This window comes from Cryptomeria japonica, chromosome 3, assembly GCF_030272615.1.
Source record: "Cryptomeria japonica chromosome 3, Sugi_1.0, whole genome shotgun sequence".
Taxonomy (NCBI): Eukaryota; Viridiplantae; Streptophyta; class Pinopsida; order Cupressales; family Cupressaceae; genus Cryptomeria; species Cryptomeria japonica.
In genome coordinates, this window is record NC_081407.1 from 487918155 (window position 1) to 487932203 (window position 14049).

The following is a 14049-nucleotide window of genomic DNA, read 5'->3' on the forward strand; positions in this document are numbered from 1 at the left end:
CACTCTAAACTCTTTCACTTGCTATGTTATTTCATTTGCTTAAATTGAAAGTATGATATTAATTGAAAGGAAAATAATCTGTTCAATTCTTGATGAGAAATTCATAGCTATTTCAATGTTCCTTATGCAATACAATGAATCGTATTGATGTATGTTTCAAAAGGAAATATTAAAAGTTAGAAATTTTTCATATGGGTAATTTCAATCACATTTTTACTTTTCCATACCTTGAAATTCAGTTAATTTTCTATGTTAAGTAGAGTGAGATGTTAAAAGTAAACTAGATCTTTTTATGATGTGTGTCTTGGTGAAATGTTATTAGGCAGGTACTTGGCAGTCCTTGTTTAACTACGATTATTTAATATAACATTTTCATGGTGGCCTTATCTATTAGTTTTCGACATGGATCCCAATATCAACCACTACCAATCAAAAAGAACAAAAGAAAATAGCTTGTTGGACTTTAATTTTCAAGGCATCCGTTTCTATTGCACTTCACATTCTTGCAAATGGCTTTGCTTCAATTTAAGAACATAATTCTCATTCATTTTAACAATGTGTTGCACTAAATTGCATGCCATATAAAGATTCTACTAGAAAAATAATATTTTAAAAATAGATAGAAACTTAAAGCAGAACTCGTAATAGAATAAGGAAACCTAGAATGGAGAAAAATGTAAAATAAGTGAACATAAACCTTAAGTTGTGCTGGGTCAGAAACACCAAGCAAACGCTGAACAAATGTGTTCATTGCATCCAATGCATCCTCTCCTGCACTGCTAGTCAGTTCCTGCATAAAGAAATCAATTAGTCTGTACTTCATGCAGAAATGCAGCCAATATATACCTTCTTATCTACTAAGTACTATTATAAATATCTTAAATAAATGTATCTAAAAATTTCCGAGAGGTATCAATTTGAAGTTATTTTATTTACTTAAATACTATATTGTTTTACTCTGGAACTATTTTATTTACTACATGCATGGACACATTAATTTCTTTGTATCTAAATTGTTTACTTTCATTTCTTTTCTTTTTTGTAATACACTTGTTTCAATTCTGTATTTAACTTTTATTTTACTTTCACAAAAGCCACTAATTCTAATATTTTTAAATCATTTATTTTCATCTATTTTTTAATATTTAGATTTTTTAAAATTATTATTTATAAAAAGTTCTAAAATATTTTTAATAAAAGGGATCAATTTTACTTAACATCTACAGTTAATTTTTTTAAATATTTTGATAAATTTAATCATGAAATAGTAGATTAATTTTATGATTTATTTTTGTTTAAGTTCTATATTTTGAGTAACTTATTTTATTTTTGAATAATAAATAGTATTTATATATCTATCTTAAAATTATAGTACTATTAAATTTTTATTTATGTTTGTTTATTTAATTATTTAATTATAATTAACAAATCAATTTCAAATTTAAAAATAAGAATATTTTCATAACATTTCTTTTATTGATAAGAAATTTTATCTCAAATTAACAAATCAAAATCTGTGCCACTCTAACAAAATTTTAAAATAACATTCTCAAAGATTTAGCCAAATATGATGGGGAAGTGGATAGTGTTGAAAAGACCATATCTTTGATTTTATAGGCTTCTTATTTTAGAAAGATTATGTTAACACACTCACACCATTACACTCCACCCTTGCTGCAATTGTAAAATGCCTCTCAGCATTTAAAAAAACAAAAAGTGCATGGAAATCTAACAATCAGAACATTTCCGATTGATGGTTGAAAATCGATCATTGTAATACAAGCAGACAGTTCTACAAAAAATAACAGATAAATCTTTCATACCAATAATGCCCAATAAAGTATGGTTGTCATTTCGATATAATGAATTTGAATCTGTACTGTTTAATAATAAGTGAATAACATTATTCGTGCCTTAAAAGTTGTTATGTAACGTGTTAAATAAGAGTTGACTGCTATAAGTACATATAATAACCCACTAGTGGTTATATGCCTGACATTAGATGATATATGATTTCTAGAATCAAACCTCAATAACATGACTCAATTCTGTTTCACCATTTTAGTTTTACAATGTCAATATTTTAGAATGCGTGTTTCATTGTTCCCATTATGGTATTCCAAGGTGCTCTGTAGGGTTGAGGTTTGAGTTCAGGATCGAACATCGGGAGATAGAGCCGAAGGTTTGGACATATGTGGAGGAGAGAATGCACGTTCGGAGTCAAAGATAAGTCACAATTTATATTCTTGTATTGCTGAAGTTGCTTTTTTTTTTTTTTTAAGTATTTCAAATTTGTGAATTTGTTTACGGAGGACTTTAATTTTTTGCATGAAAAAATTAATGCAAAAAATTATCGAGAGATCGCCTAAGGCTTAGACATATGTGGAGGAGAGAATGCATGTTTGGAGTCAAAGATAAATCACGGTTTATATTCTTTTATTGCCGAAGTTCCTTTTTAATTCAAGTATTTCAAATTTGTGACAATAATTTTTTACATGAAAAACTGAGAAACTTCAAATGAGAAGTATTTTAAAATGCAAGGTAAAAATTTTAGCAATACAATGTAATGTTGGATTTGAATAATTTTATGAAAGATGAACATTATCTATGGTACTCAAATATATAATCAGAGGAACATTAAAAAGAGCTTTGTACAATATCATTTGAAGGAGTTTGCAGCCATTTCTTGACAGACATCGGAGAACGAGTTAGGAAAGCAACATCAGACCCACAAATTACCTTAACACTATTGATATAACCAATCTGAAGTCCTGTACCGGAAGGCTAAATGTGAATTGATGCACACTCAAATGGAAGGACTGCAGTGTTCGTTGATTAGTTTCTAAGAGTCCTGACAGTTGCCAAGATACACATAGATCTGTCACAAAGGATGTCATGTCCTCAAAATACAAGAGATTGCAGGCCTTAACTCACAAGCTAGGTGTTGAAATAAGATGGTGATGACTCCATAAAAGGAATTAATTGAGATTAAACAAAAGAATAACATGGCCAGCAATCAATAAAAGCATGTAAATTAAATTAAATTAAGAAAGTCATTGGTAGTGATTACTTAAGGAATGTAATTAAAACATAAAGGATTAAAACCACTGATTAATTATGAATTTATGAATGCTTGCAACTTTTTCAAAGGGCAGAAATTATAAAAGGTTGTGACCCCCTAAATAACAAGATATGAAGGGGAGATCATTTCTTGGGAAAAGGAGATATCAAGGAAGGATTAATGAAGGGAGAATCATCAATTCAGGAATTCATAATCAAATAACAATTCATTCAGCTATATCCATAAATCCATTCAAGAATCAATCTATAAAATCATCACATGACAATATATCAAATCAGCATTCCTTCAATCATCAATCATTCAACAGCAACCAACAATCAATCAATTATATGATCCTCAATCATTCAAATATCCATCATTCAGGCATCAATTCATTCAAAAAACATTTAAGCATCTTGTTGATGTGTTTTTTATGCACATGCGAACACAGAATAAAATACCTCAAGTATCTTATCCTCTCTTGAACAAAATCTCTCAGATGCTGAAGATTAGCTTAAGGATCACTCGAGAAGACTCCAAGGTTCATGAATGTAGGGTCACAACGTGTGGATAAGCATAGTTGGTTGATGTGATTGCTGGTACCACAAGGGGACTTATGTTTGAATGCCTGAATGCTTGATTTGCTGGAACTTAGATCATCTGATGTTGCTATATGATGATGCTCTTTGTCCTAAACTAGCTTGATTTTGAAAAAATGGCAAAAGATGAAGGGTTAAAAGAGTCTATTCTAAAGCCTAGAATATGAGAAGATGGATGAATGATTAGATGGAATCCTACCGAGCGAGGTCTCACCATCAAACTGAACAATTTGACACAAGCTCAATGCAGTCTTCTAAGGACATTTCAAAGATGTTCAAATCATTACCATTAAACATTGATTACCATTCAAGTTAATGCATAAACAATGAACGCATAACAATTTGAAGTTAAGCTCATATCATTCCAGTTGACCACGCAAGGCACAGTTACAATCAGCAAGAGGCTAGTGGTATGGACAAAACGAATTCCACACAAATTCATTTAACAATTTCTTCCATTCAATCTAATCAACACGAAAATAAATTGAGAAGCAAAGACCATGCGAGTTGTTGAAATAACAAATCAAATTCACCATAACTTAGATGAAATCAATTGTTCTTTACAACAAGGATTTGACAACAATCTTTGCCTTCTCCTAATCTAACTTCTATTATAATTGCTATTCTATCTTCTGTTATATTCTCCTCCTGCTACTAACTATTAACTATTAACCTTTACAAATGAAGAGATTGAGCTTATATAGAGAGCTCGTTTACAATGAATGGCCAGGATTGATTCTCCATCAATGGCCAAGATTTTACAATGAAACCCTAATTAGGGTTTGTTACAACAAACTCTCCTTAGCCAATGAAAAAATTACATTCAATGAGCATGGACCAATAGATATCAGGATAGGTACATCGGAGTTTGTGCATACATGGGTGAGCTTGGTTCATTGAATCAAGATGCGTTGATGTGGACCTCTTTGATTGGTGGAGTAGCGACTGGGATGCCACCTCAATCTTCCACTTTGTAGACTTGATTTGATTCATCACCATGAAGGGATGTTGAGAGATATCTCTTGACGCTCAACATTATCCATTTTGCTTAAAGTGATGATGATGGTGAGAAGCAAACTTTGATTAACTCTTCTGAAATTATCTGCTTCTTTGATCATGTTTGATATAGGTCATGTGATGACTTTGGTTGATCCTCCTCTTGCTCATGATATGCTTGATGAATGATGCAACTGGTTGAATGTAGCTCTTCAAGGTACTGACTTCGATTCTTGGATTCCCGAAGGGAATGCAAGATTGTAAAACATTCTTCCATCATGTAAGTTATCCTTCCTTTATGCTCTAGTGCCTTGAAGTATTTGGATGATCTCTTCTTTGCAGCCTTTGATATCCTCATGCTTCCATGATGTGGTGAGAGCCTTCAAACACTTTGAGATCTTCTCCTCCTTGATGTTCTTGTGTTTGCTGATGAAGTCTCCTCTTGATCCTGCATAGTGGTGATAGGAAGTACTTGCCATGGTCAAGTCATTCCTTCATCATTTGATTGCTCATCTTGCCTCGAAGTAGTATCATCTTCCTTACATATCAGCAAAACAAAGCAAGTATAGTATCAAATACATAACATATGATCTTCACACACATCTTGTTTTAAATTGACCTCTCACTCTTATTTTATGTGGTTTTTCACTAAATCTGATCAAGAGGAGGCTAATAATAATCAATGAATTCACTGTGTGGAAGACAGACTGAATGTCTACGGGTAAATCTGGGCTGTCTAATGATGAAGTCCACTAGTTGATAGGCTTCTTTGCTGGGCAAATTCGCTGCTTCTTGATGCTTAAATGATGAATTCGCCTGCTCCAAAAGATCAGACTTGGAACTTTAATGATAAAATCGCCCTTTATACTGATTGAGAATCGCTGATACTTGATGAAGTTCGCTGTTCAATTGGAGTAATTTGCTGACCTGCTGACAAAATCCGCTTTTAGAGAGGAATTGCATTTTGAATTGATGCTAAAATGATCCTTTTGACTTCTCTTATATATGCGATTTAGGGTAGAGTCATGACTCTTGGATATAAGGCCGACATGGTTTAATAAAAACAAAAAAACAAATTGCTTCTTTCATGCCAGCCGACTTGGTCCTCTCCTTTTTAGAATTTGAAATTTGAAATGGAATTTTCGCGCCAAAATGCTTGCCTTTGAGGAATTCGCTCCCAGCCGACTTGGTCCTCTCCTTTTTAGAATTTGAAATTTGAAATGGAATTTTCGCGCCAAAATGCTTGCCTTTGAGGAATTCGCTCCAAGACCTTGGCAAGGTACATGAAATGATAAGAATTTGCTCTTGTACCTTTGCAAGGTACGTCACCTTAATCAAAAATTCGCTCTATGTCCTTAGGAAGGACATGACTTGGAGAAATTTTCGCTCTAGGACCTTTGGAAGGACATGACCTTGGTGAAATTTTTGCTCTAGGACCTTTGGAAGGACATGACCTTGGTGAAATTTTCGCTCTAGGACCTCTCCAAGGACATGATCTTGATAAAAAAATTTGCTCTAAGACCTCTCAAGACTTCAAAAATTTCACTCTCGATCTTCACTTGGACAAATTCGCTCTTGATCTTCACTTGGACAAATTCGCTCTTGATCTTCACTTGGACAAATTCGCTCTATGTCCTTTGCAAGGTACATCATTTGGAGAAGGATTCGCTCTGGACCCTTAGCAAGGACATGACTTGGAATTCGTTCTAGGACCTCTCCAAGGACATAACTTGAAATTCGCTCTAGGACCTCTAGAAGGACAAAACTCAAAATTCACTCTAGGACCTTGGGAAGGACAAAACTCAAAATTCGCCCTGGATCCTTGACAAGGTACATGCCTTCATGAAAAAGTTCGCTCTATGTCCTTTCCAAGGTACATGATCTCCCCAAATTCGCTCTTGACCCTTGGCAAAGTACGGGAGCTAAATGCAAAAATTTGCTCTGGAATCTCTCCAAGGTACAGGATCTCCCCAAATTCGCTCTTGACCCTTGGCAAGGTACGAGAGCTAAATGCAAAAATTTGCTCTGGAACCTCTCCAAGGTACAGGGTCAAGGTGAGAAATTTGCTCCAAGACCTTAGCAAGGTACAAGGTCAAGGTGATAAATTCGCTCTAGGACCTTAGCAAGGTACATAATTTGGAAAGTTCGCTCTCAAGCATCTGCAAGGTACATGATTTCAAAAATTCGCTCTTGACCCTTGGCAAGGTACGGGAGCTAAATGCACAAATTCGCTCTGGGACCTCTCCAAGGTACATTACTTCATTATTCGCTCTAAATCTTGAGTAAGGTACAAGACGGAGTCCAAGGCAAGTTTTCTCCATACATACCCTACTCCATTAACTTCCATTCTGGAAACGTCTCTTATAGCCTTCCTCCATCAATGTAAAGACATGATTCTCCCAAAGGTCACACATGTTTAGGGAAACGTGTCTGATGTTATCAATGATTGGTAAGGAACAAACAGCAGTGATTTGTCTTAATTAATATCTAAGGTTAAGCACGTCCAAGCACACTCCTTCCCTTAACACATTTGTTAATGCTAATCATTACTAATTTCTAACTGATCAGGTAATATGACTTTTCCAAATATATTTTTAATTAAATACCATCATAAATAAGCAACTAAATATTATAAATAAACAAATAAATATTATTAATGATTAAATATAATATAATTAAATATCATCATGGAGCAAACACTTTTATTATTGAACACATATTACAGATCAGTCTGCTATGCTCCCATAGGCAATGAAATCGATGATCTTGCTGACTTAATCAATACGGGGTCATGACTGCATCCTTGTTCTTGGTGGCATGCACGGGGATGCGCTTAATATATGAAGCCTGATAATGTTCTTATGCAGAATTTAATAGTAATATCAATATAGACCGCACTTATGTATGACAGACATACTTAATGAAAGACTAATAGGAGTCTTGAATTAATTATTGATATTCACATTTAATTATAAGCAACCAATAATGATTGCAAATTAAGGGTATCGCTGCCTAAGGGAGGACAATCAGATCAAAGAATGATTAGTTAAGTTAATGATAAGATCCTTAAAACAAAAGATCAATGATGATTGACATGGCTAAGCAATATAGATAAAGGGAAAGGCAGTGACCTTTCAAAGGGGTCACTGCCACTGAAAAAGTCACGACCATTGATTGGTAGCCTTCCACCACAGAGGGAGGGGAATAAATAGCCTCCAATCATTTGAAGAAAGAAACAGAGAAGGAATCTGCACTCAAGCCTGAGGGGATAAGAATCGAAGAAGGGAAGATACACCCAGCCAATCCAAGAACAATCTTGGAAGAAGAGAACAGAAAAAGAGATCGAATCTGTAACTACTGTTAAGGAAAGACGATATTCTGGTGTGAAGTTTTGTGCATAATTCTGTTAATATTATCTGCATACTATTATTGGTAGCAGATTGTCTTTATGACTATTCACTGCATGTTATCTCCTTATTTCCAGCTCATACTGTGTGATCTACTATGGTTAATATGATGTAATATGATGTGTTACATATATACGTGATATATCTGATTATTGATATCAACCGTGGTTATAAAGAATTCCAATAGGGAGAATGGCTGATATGGCACCCTATCAATATGGCTTGATTAAGAGAGAACGGCTGATAAGGCACCCTATCAAAGTGGCTTGATTGAAGGAGAACAGTTGATAAGACACCCTACCAAGTGTGGCTTGATTGAGGGAGAACGGTTGATAAGACACCCTATCAAGTGTGGCTTGGTTAAGGGAGAGCGGTTGATAAGACACCCTATCAAGCGTGGCTTGGTTAAGGGAGAATGGTTGTTAAGACACCCTATCAAGTTACCCATCCTAGTTTACAATGATTGGGATTCCTTTAGTTATGACCTATGACTCTGATCTCTACATTGACAATTGTTTGTAATTGTAAATTGCCTTATGTTTCATCATAATCAGTCATTCATTACTGTAAGCATCATCATAGTTAGTTGTTTGTAATTATTATATAATTTGTAGGTTAATTTCCTAACTTGTTTGCAGGGTTTTCTATTAAAGAGATAAAGGTATTCCCTCTCTAACCCACCCTTATTGACTAAGAATAGTAAACTAGGGCACTCACAAAAAGGGACATTACACTCACCTAGGTAAACCCCAAGCCATCCAAGCTGCAAACCAGGACTACACCATATTTCCTAGGTACAGTGAACTTTCTAAGAGGACCTGTTAACATAGCATAAAATAACAAATGACAAACCAATGCAAACAAGCCTTTAATGAAAAGCCTAATAAATGCACATTCCCTTATTTATAACTTTTATTTTCATATTGTGGGGTTCATTTCCTATGTCGATATATTTTGATGATGTTAGTAAAACAAATGACTTCAATTTATGACTTCCATTAAATGTTCTAACATCATTCCTTAATGATCAAATATATAAAGATGAATATGCTCTTCCTCAACTTAATAAACTTTTCAACAGAAAAAGGTATTGCAAACATATATGCCACTTGCTCCTAAGTTGGACAATAGATCAACTTAAGTACTCTTTTCTTGACCAACAAACTTAAATTTGACCAATGAACTTAAATTTCTCACCAGTTCGGAAGACACAAGTTATCACAAACTATACATTAAAGGTAATCCCAATGTCATTGCAAATCAGTCAAGATCCTCCTCTCTGCCAAATCATGTTGCATGCAACTAAACAATTTTTACTTTGCTTTTGTCAAGAGCCAAGCAAGAGTCTTTATTCCTTGCTTACCCAATATGTTGCACATGTTCAAATATTTGTTATGCATCTAGGAATATGATTCTATGGGATGAAGGTATGCCTAAATGTGGCACACAAACCATTAGTTAATAATATTGGTTCATACATGTAACTCACATTTGATAATTAGTCCTCTTAATCTGGGACTAGTGATTTACAGTTCATCTATTATTAATGGAATATTCATGAGGTGAATATGAATGTGAAGCATAGAAGAGAGAATTCTATTACATTGGGATCCCAAGTTGGAGATATTGCATGGAGTGGCTTCTTTCTTAAGGAGTATCGTTTCCTGTTGCAATACCTTAAGGGTAATTATTTTATTTCTGAACATACCAAATATTAGGGCATCCTCACCCAAGAATCTTCATCTTGTGGCTTAGCCTCAACCCCTATGGAATTTCTTACCCCTTGACCATTCTTACCAAGCCCTTGGAAATTTTAATTAAGTTTTCCATCAACTTAGACCCAAATCCTTAGTGGAAGTTTCAAAACTACAAAGGGGCTCCTATAATGCTTCATTGAAAAAAAAGCATATCATAAGATTCTTCACATGCTTACATTTATCATCCTTAGTGAAAATTTCAAGCTTCCAATGCTTCACTGAAAGAAAGAGCATATCACAAGATTCTTTGCATGCTTACGTTTATCATGTTCAGCCATCTTGTGTAGCAGCTAGCCTCCTTTGTTTGGTGACTCTCCTTTGCTCTTCACTTCTTCACAATCTTCTTGAAGTTTTGCAGCATTTTTTGAAAACCTCAGTGTGAGGTAAATCAATATAGTAACTCCTAGCTCTCTATCTCCAAGTGTCAAACCATTTTCAATAGCACTTGATTCTGCTATTGGAGTTGCCCATTGAAATCTTAGAATCTTCAGATTTCTTTTGCCTTGAGATTTATCACATGTTTAAATTATGCAGCTAGACATGACCTACAATTTTCTGCCAAATAAATGTGATGTGGTAGCAAATGCACACAAACCTTTAGTGTATTTCACAAAACCCTACACAAGCCACAAGGACAAACCACCATAGAGTCCTCAGTAAGGCAGTGCATGTTGCAAATACTTTAGGATTTCCTAATGGGACGCAGATTAGGATTGTGTTATAAATCTGTAGTCTCAATAAACAAGCTCAAGAAGCAAGTGCACATCTCAAAATCATTTCCATAGGATAAAGGACATTTGCAATTAAAACCCAAAGCTATGTTTAGCATTCAAGAGAATGCAGATAAGGAACGAAACGTCGAAATCAATTTTCAAGCATTCACAAAATTGAAACCAACTGAACATATAAGACATTACTTGGATGGGTTAATCTAATTGTTAGAATTAAATTGCCCCCAATTAGTTTGTCTACATATCACACAAAATTTAGTCAGGACCCCATTTGGATGGAAGGCTTACTTTTAAGGAAAATCTCATGTGCACGGCAATGATTGATCAATGATCCATCAAGAACATATCTGCATTGAGACCACATTTGCATGGTTGAAAACATTGGCCAATTTTATCTTTTCTAGCCTAAAACAAATCATATGAATTTCGATCAAATTTGTTGTCATGACCCGATCCCAGCATTAGATCAAACAACAGATCAAACAATGAAATTGTCTTACGCCAGTAAGACTTCACAATTTCATGGTCATAAGGCATTCTATAGTCAGTTGTAATCAGCAATCTGTAGAACAAAGGTAATGAGGCTTGCTCAATGAATCAACAACATTTGATTACTCTTTCCCCCTCTAAGCAGCAGCAATTCCCTCTAGACAGAATGAAGAATTAGTTAGGAAAAAACAACAACGGTTAGAGGGGCGTGTAAGCATAAAGAGACACTGAGTTCATAAAGGGACACACCTCACCCCACGGGTCATAACTTTAGAAGAGAGTCACAACCCTCCAGCCAATGAAAGGATAAGAAGATCACACCCAGCAGACAGATGGGGGATCATGAAATGTGAACACAATCAGTCTCAGATATCCACAGCCTGATTCAGCATAGAAGGACATCAATACCTGCAATTTGATAAGGATAATAGTGCATAATGTTTGTATATTGCAGATAAGGATATTAATGCATAATGTTTGTATATTGTGGATAAAGATGGTAATGCATAACCTTTATATGTTTTATTGATGCTTTCCAATCATGGTTGAGGTATAAAGGATTACAAGGAGGGGAACAGCGATGGGGTACTCTTCTAGGTATGCCACCTCATGGTGGTGACTGAATGGTCCCATGAGGCCAAGGGGGTACGAGGGGTACTGCCTTTGGGCTTAGAAGGGATGGACTTCCAGGCCACCCTATTGTGAATACACCTCACCCCTCTATCATGGCAAATCAATATACCACATGAAATGTCCAATCATAGGAAGTGGGAAATGGATGGCAAGATGAAGGGGAACGGTTATAGGACACCTCACTAGGTACAGCACCTCATATGGATGAAACGGACCATGTGGAGCAAAGAGGGATGGTACATCCACTCTTGGGCCTAGGGTAGAGGATGTCTAAGGCACCTTATCAAGTCATCTTATCCTAGCTTCCCTATGGTTGAATTTCCCCAATAAATTAGAATAATCTTATCATTAAGTTTATGTTCCTAACCTGAGAAGGAACGTTACTTGGAATTGTGACTTTAGGGCATTTACAAAAAGGGGACATTACAATGGTATCAAAGCATGATCCTGCCAGCCTCCAGGGTAAAGATAGGTAAATTATGCATTCTAGTCAAGAGGGATGGTATATCCACTCTTGGGCCTAGGGTAGAGGATGTCTAAGGCACCTTATCGAGTCACCTTATCCTAGCTTCCCTATGGTTGAATTTCCCCAATAAATTAGAATAATCTTATCATTAAGTTTATGTTCCTAACCCGAGAAGGAACGTTACTTGGAATTGTGATTTTAGGGCATTTACAAAAAGGGGACATTACAATGGTATCAAAGCATGATCCTGCCAGCCTCCAGGGTAAAGATAGGTAAATTATGCATTCTAGTCAATGAGAAGGGAGACACACATATGTGTATTAGCGTGTATACTTCGTGTTTGCATATATTCATGTGTATGCTCCATGTTTGGCATGTCTACTCCATGAATATCTATGATTACTATAAACGTGTTTCTATCATCATGAGATTTCTATTTTTGGTCGATCTAGAATACGATGTGTGTAAATGTGTGTCATGCTTCTCAACATATGGGAAGTTTGCCCTTGCTTTGTCTTGGAGAGATGTCCATAGGAACAACCAATTAGAGTAAAATTGATGAGAGAAAACTTGTCTTAAGATTACAAGTCTTCAAGGGTTAGTTAGGGATCCTCGCATTGAGAAGATTTAGTTAAAACGATCATTGCTCGAGGACAAGCAATTTTGGGAAGGGCAGACTGTCATGACCCGATACCAGCATTAGATGAAACAATAGATCAAACTATGAAATTGTCTTATGCCAAAAAGACTTCACAATTTCATGGTCATAAGGCATTCTGCAATCGGTTGTAATCAGCAATCTATAGAACAAAGGTAATGAGGCTTGCTCAATGAATCCACAACATTTGATTACTCTTTCCCCCTCTACACAGCAGCAATTCCCTCTTGACAGAATGAAAGATTAGTTAGGAATAAACAACAATTGTTAGAGCGGCATGTAAGCATAAAGAGACATCGAGTTCATGAAGGGACACACCTCACCCCACGGGTCATAACTCTAGAAGAGAGTCACAACCCTCCAGCCAATGAAAGGATATAAGAAGATCACACCCAGTTAACAGAAGGGGGATCATGAAATGTGAAGACGATCAGTCTTAGACATCCACAGCCTGATTCAACATCGAAGGATATCAATACCTACGAATTTATAAGGATAATAATGCATAATGTTTGTGTATTGCAGATAAGGATAGTAATGCATAATATTTGTATATTGTGGATAAAGATAGTAATGCATAACCTTTATATGTTTGATTGATGCTTTCCAATCATGATTGAGGTATAAGGGATTACAAGGAGGGGAACAGCGATAGGGTACTCTTCTAGGTATGCCACCTCATGGTGGTGACCGAGTGCTCCCATGAGGCCAAGGGGGTACAAGGGCTATTACCTTTGGGCTTAGAAGGGTTGGACTTCCGAGGCACCTTATTGTGAATACACCTCATCCCTCTATCATGGCAAATTAATATACCAAGAAGTCCAATCATAGGAAGTGGGAAGTGGATGGCAAGATTAAGGGGAACGGTTACAGGACACCTCACTAGGTACACCACATGATATGGATGGCATGGGCCACATGGGGCCAAGTGGGATGGTATATCCGCTCTTGGGCCTAGGGTAGAGGATCTCTAAGGCATCTTATCGAGTCACCTTATCCTAGCTTCCCTACGGTTGAAGTTCCCCAATAAATTAGAAATACCTTATGATTAAGTTTACGTTCCTAACCCTAGTAGGAAAGTTACTTGGAATTGTGATTTTAGGGCAAAAACTAGGGCATTTATAAAAAGGGCACATTACATTTGTTGTAAAGGCAAGTAGGTAGTGAAAGATTACCCTTATGATTGGTGTGTTTCCACCTTTGAAGAAGGATAGAAGATAACATACTTTACACATTGATAATACATTGTTGT

The 14049-nt window shown here is 35.7% G+C and overlaps 1 protein-coding gene across 2 annotated transcripts in view; it reads right to left on the reverse strand.

Moving 5' to 3' along the window:
• The window catches only part of LOC131044513 (uncharacterized), a 99423-nt gene that overhangs the window by 37737 nt on the left and 47637 nt on the right, over positions 1-14049 (reverse strand). For both annotated transcript variants that reach the window (XM_057977859.2, XM_057977864.2), the window contains exon 6: positions 698-790. In XM_057977859.2, the coding sequence (XP_057833842.1) occupies positions 698-790 (93 nt within the window). The remainder of the gene's footprint in view (positions 1-697; positions 791-14049) is intronic.